The 4,887-nt window shown below is 60.3% G+C and overlaps 1 protein-coding gene across 2 annotated transcripts in view; it reads left to right on the top strand.

The window, feature by feature from the left end:
* The window catches only part of RAB37 (RAB37, member RAS oncogene family), a 9,939-nt gene extending 6,929 nt beyond the window's left edge, over positions 1-3,010 (top strand). For both annotated transcript variants that reach the window (XM_017743279.1, XM_017743278.1), the window contains exons 6-9: positions 203-268; positions 998-1,054; positions 1,318-1,394; positions 1,504-3,010. In XM_017743279.1, the coding sequence (XP_017598768.1) occupies positions 203-268; positions 998-1,054; positions 1,318-1,394; positions 1,504-1,609 (306 nt within the window). In that variant the 3' untranslated portion in view covers positions 1,610-3,010. The remainder of the gene's footprint in view (positions 1-202; positions 269-997; positions 1,055-1,317; positions 1,395-1,503) is intronic.
* The last annotated feature ends 1,877 nt before the right edge of the window (positions 3,011-4,887 follow it).

The following is a 4,887-nucleotide window of genomic DNA, read 5'->3' as shown; positions in this document are numbered from 1 at the left end:
TTTTTAGGTCTGCTTATCTGTGATGCTGGAATAATTCCTGTGCCAAAAAAAAGTCATTATCTCTGTCCTCGTGGGGGAGAGATGGGGGGGCTGAGGGGGTGTGAAGGCTTAGAGGGAAGGGAGGGGGGTACTTAGGGGTTGAGGGCTGAGTTGGGAGGGACAGGAGTACCCCTCACCCCGACACTGTCCTGCTGCCCTACAGGCCTGGCTGACAGAGATCCATGAGTATGCCCAGAAGGACGTGGTCATCATGTTGCTGGGCAATAAGGTGCGTGCAGGGTCTCCCTCCACCCTGGGGTTTGCTGTGCTATGCCGTGCCCTTGCCATCCCCATGGCTGTGCAAGGATGGGGCTCTGCCTGCACCCTCGGCCGGGCTCTGCTGCTTTCTGGGCTCAGCCAAGGCCAGAGGTGATCCCAGGGGTTTGGGGGGTCGGGGAGGGCAGTATGCCCGGTAGCCAGCGGGTGGCAGCACGAGGCTGAGGCTTCAGGTCCGGGATGGTCCTCGTATGGGATGCTTCGGTATGGGACGCTACTGGCTCTCGGACGCCCACCCAAGCCTGGATGCACCCCTGGACCTCAGGTAACCCCAAGCCCTAGAGGCCCAACAGGGTCCCAGATTCTCTCCAGGGGTGCTAGATGCTGCTGGGTGCCCAGTGCCCAGCTGGATACTGGATTTTCCCCTGGGACTGGATGTCCCCTGGATCCTGGATGATGCTGTGTACTCGATGCCCAGCAGGGTACCAGAGCCTCCCTGAGTCCTGGATGCCCTCAGGTGCTGCCCCAGGTCCTCAGTGGCCGCAGATGCCCCCTGAAATCCTCAATGCCACCAGGTCCCAGCTGCTCCACACATCCCAGATTCTCTAGGCAGTGGATACTTCTGGATCCATGGTGCCTCTCGTTCCTGTCAGCCCCCTGAGAATTCCACACTGCTGGCTTGCCAGATGCCCCCAGGTGCCAGCTGGCCTGGTGTGTGGTTACCTTTTCCTTCCCTTGGCAGGCTGATGTGAGCAGCGAGAGGGCTGTGAGGACGGAGGATGGAGCATCGCTGGCCAGGGTGAGTTGTGCCAGGGTCTAACCTGACTTTGGTATCCCCAGACAATTTCATGTCACTCAGGGTTCCCATGCAGCCGTGCCATCCCCTCAGGGTGCCCAGACCTGCCTGGCTCTTAAAGAGGCAGCATGGCAGTCACTTGCATGCAAAACCTGGGGCAAGGCAAGGAGATGACCCTCAAGCCTTGGCCAGGCTACAGGGATGATTCAGAGGGCCAGGAGGGCATTTTGGGGGTGGCCACTGATGGGGCCATGCTGTCCTTGCAGGAGTACGGGGTGCCTTTCATGGAGACGAGTGCCAAGACAGGCATGAACGTGGAGCTGGCCTTCCTCGCCATTGCCAAGTGAGTACCTGGGGCCAGGAGACTGAGCAAGGGAGTGTCCCCTGCAGCCCCACCACCTCCCACACACCAGCACAGTGTGACAGGGAGTAACACAGCCCCACCACTCCAGGGAGCTGAAGCAGCGCGCGGTGCAGCCGCTGGATGAGCCCCGCTTCCAGATCCATGATTACATCGAGTCACAGAAGAAGAAATCCAGCTGCTGTGCCTTCTCCTGAGGGTGGCCCAGAGGAGCTGGCAGGCCTGGGGGCCCAGGCAGGAGGCAGAGTGGGGCCCAATCCTGCCCTCAAGCACTGGAGGGAACCAAGCTCTGACAAGCCAAGGTGGACGGGACAGTACAGTGGAGCAGAGTGCATGAGGAGGGCCCTTGTCCTGGTGCCTGGATTCAGATCCTGCTGGCCTGCAGAGCAATGACCTGTGGGAATCACTATGGTGTGGTGACTACCAGCCTGGCCAGCGAGCTGTGGTGATCCATCACTTCCATCACATGAGCAGGGTGCAGGACACAAACACCTCACTGAGGGACCCTTGGAGTGACTGGAGGGGCTGTGCCATGGATGAGCCCCCCTGCAGCCCCCAGTCCTGTCCTCCCCTGCAGCTATCCCTGCTCACAGCACTGCTGTTGTCCAACTGGAAAGGCCTGATCCAGCCCCTGTGTCCCTGGTGCTGCCAGGCTCTGGCTTCCCTCCAAGGAACCTCAGCTCTGCCCCTGGGCTGCCCCACACCCCGATGCCCACGCTCGGCTGTGGCTCCTCATTTCTGCAGTTGCTGCCATTGGCTTTTATCCTCCTGCCACCACGAAGGCAGTGATGTCCCCATTGTATCCCGTCTCTGCTCGAGGGAAGCGCTGGGATGGGGAAGGGTCCAGCCAAACCTGCTCCCTGCCCACACAGCTGGTGTGAGAAGTAAAATTCCTCTGGGAGCATCCGAGTGATGCTTGGGGCACTTCTGGTACACACAGCAATTTGGAAAAACTTTCCTTCCCCCACCTTGTAGCCAGAGGAATTAGAGAATTTTTTTTTTTAACAAGAAAAGCCTTTTTCTTTTCAGTCCCTCCAGACTAAACCATCTCCAGGCTCGTGCAGGAGATGTCCATGGTGGCATCACCTGGGGTGATGCTCCAGCCCTGCCACCTCCCAGACCAGGCTGGGTTTGTCTCCTATCACTGCCCATGTAATACAACTCTGCCTTCCTGCTGCTGGCAAATAGCAGCTGGAACCCACTTTCTGGAGAGCAGATAGACGCCTGAGAGCCTTCAGTCAGCAAACACTGCTCCATTGGGCACTGGTGGGGCTCAGGGACATCCCTGGTGGTCAGCCCTGCTCTGTTGCTCCCTCCAGCACACTGTCCACTCCCCTGAGCGCTACCCAGAGCGGTTAGATGGTGAATATTTGGTTGTGTAGCTGAAGCACTGATGCAGAGAGCAGCTGTGGAGGGTATGGCACTGCTGCACGTAGGAGTCAGGGACTGTCCAGCACATCTGTCCCCATCAGCATCTTCCCTGGCCCTGCACCCGACTACTCATCTCTCACCTGCCCCGGTGCCTCCTTCACCTCTGCTCTACTCCTGCGTCTCTCTTCGCAAGTTTACAGATTAAAGCTGGGTATTTTTGAAGCTTTGCATCTGTCTGATTGTTTATTGCGTGAGAAATCCCTGCCCTGGGTCTGCAACGTGGGAGGCTGCTGCACACAGGCACTGCAGAGCAGCCGGGCCAGGGGGCCCTGGGAGCAGCCGTGAGGAGGGGGAAGCGCCCACGGCCCCTTCCTCCCTGCCGGGGCTTTCGTTGCACATTTCAGACAGACCAAAGGTGAGAGGGGAAGAGTAAACGTGGCCTGTTAAATTAAAACCAACCTCCTCCCCTGCTGTTCTCATGGTGCAGAGTCCAGCATTCCCCAAATAACTCTGTCTTCCCACCAATGGCATTGCTGCTGCCGCTTGGCTGATGTCTGCAAAAAAATGCTGGATGGCTTCAACACAAACAGACGCTGGCTCTTTTCTCTTTTCCCCCTCCTGCCTGAGCTCCTTTAACGTGACTCCAAGATGCAAAGGGCAGGAGGAGGCAGCTGGGGTGTGACGGTCCTGCCTGTGCCCTGGCATCCCGCAGGCACTATTAGACCCAAAAGCAGCTCCAGCTGTTTCCTTTGCTGCTGCCTTTTTTCCTTATCACAGTCCCGTGCTCCAATCAGCCCTGCTGGAGCTGGGTTTTGTTTCCTGACTTAGGGCAGGGTACCCAAAGCGTGCCCCCCATCTGTCCTTCCAACAGGCTCACTTGTGGGGCTGTGCTCCTCACAACCACCTCGCCAAGGGGACGGCTGTGACACGGGAGATAGATCCCCCCGTCCCGGGGCCGCACCACAGCACGCTTGCCCTGGTTTTCCTCTCCGCAGGCATCTGCCGCCGGCCGCCGTGGGATTCCTCTCCGCCGCTTTTCTCAGGGCCGAGCGGCCGCGGGCGAATGCTCAGCCGAGTGGAGGAAACAAATGAGCCCACCCTCGGCTCCCAGCTGGGTCCTACGGAGCTGGAGCACGGCCATGCCGAGGGTTCCTCGGCCGCTGGGGTCCCCGAGCAGGGTTTTGGGGCAGAGCGCCCTGTGAGCGACATGTCCCATGGCATGCAGCTGTCCCCTCCTTGCTTGCCTGTCCGCAGCTCGGTTAAACGTGATCCTGCCTGCCCTGAGGACCTTTGCCCAGGTCCTTTGCCCAGGAACTTCATCCAGGCCCTGCACTGAGAGACACCGATGGTACCTCTGTGCCACCCTCTCTGGGACAATCCCAGGAGGCAGAAGGCAGCTCTGCCTGGCACCAGCAACCCTACGGCATTGCCGGAGCAGCCCAGGCTTGTTGCTGCTTTGCTTTGCCCTGGCTGAACCCAAACCTCACGCTGCAGCCATTTCTGCTTCTCAGTCTATGGGCAGAGAACATGGAGCCAGGGCAGAGCAAATCCCCTGGGGTTCCCTCCATCTTCCCCCCTTCGGGCCCTCAGCAGCAGGGTGCTGAGCAGGGTTCACAGGCAGCTGGGGGAACAGGGCTCTCTCATTTCCACTGCAAGGCCTGCTCCCTGGCCTGCTGTCCCACGCAGTTTCGATTGGTGGCTTTTATTTTACTGTCGACGATTCGAGCATCCCTCCAGCTCTCTACCTCGGAGCAGCGCTGGGACCGACTGGAGCCTTCGAGGACTGGGCGAGGGGATGGGATGGATGTTCCCAGAGACGCCAGCCGGGATGTGCCGCGGAGCGGGAACAGCGGGGAGCGTCCCGCCGATCTCCGGCCACGGTCGGGGCTGTCTCTGAGACGATGGAAGAGCCGAACCCCGGTGGGGGAAGTTCAGCGAGGATCGGGACGTGCCGCGGTGGGCTCGTGTGGCTGGCAGGGAGAGGCGGAGGTGGCTGCGGGGGAGTGGCCCGGCCCCACGGGGGAGCGGTCGGACCTCGCGGGCCAGCGGTCGGACTCCATCGGGGGAGCGGCCCGGCCCCACGGGGGAGCGGTCGGACTCTCGA

This window comes from Corvus brachyrhynchos, unplaced genomic scaffold (genome assembly GCF_000691975.1).
Source record: "Corvus brachyrhynchos isolate BGI_N302 unplaced genomic scaffold, ASM69197v1 scaffold148, whole genome shotgun sequence".
Taxonomy (NCBI): Eukaryota; Metazoa; Chordata; class Aves; order Passeriformes; family Corvidae; genus Corvus; species Corvus brachyrhynchos.
Note: the sequence above shows the minus strand (reverse complement) of the source record. Positions and strands in the feature narration are given on the sequence as shown.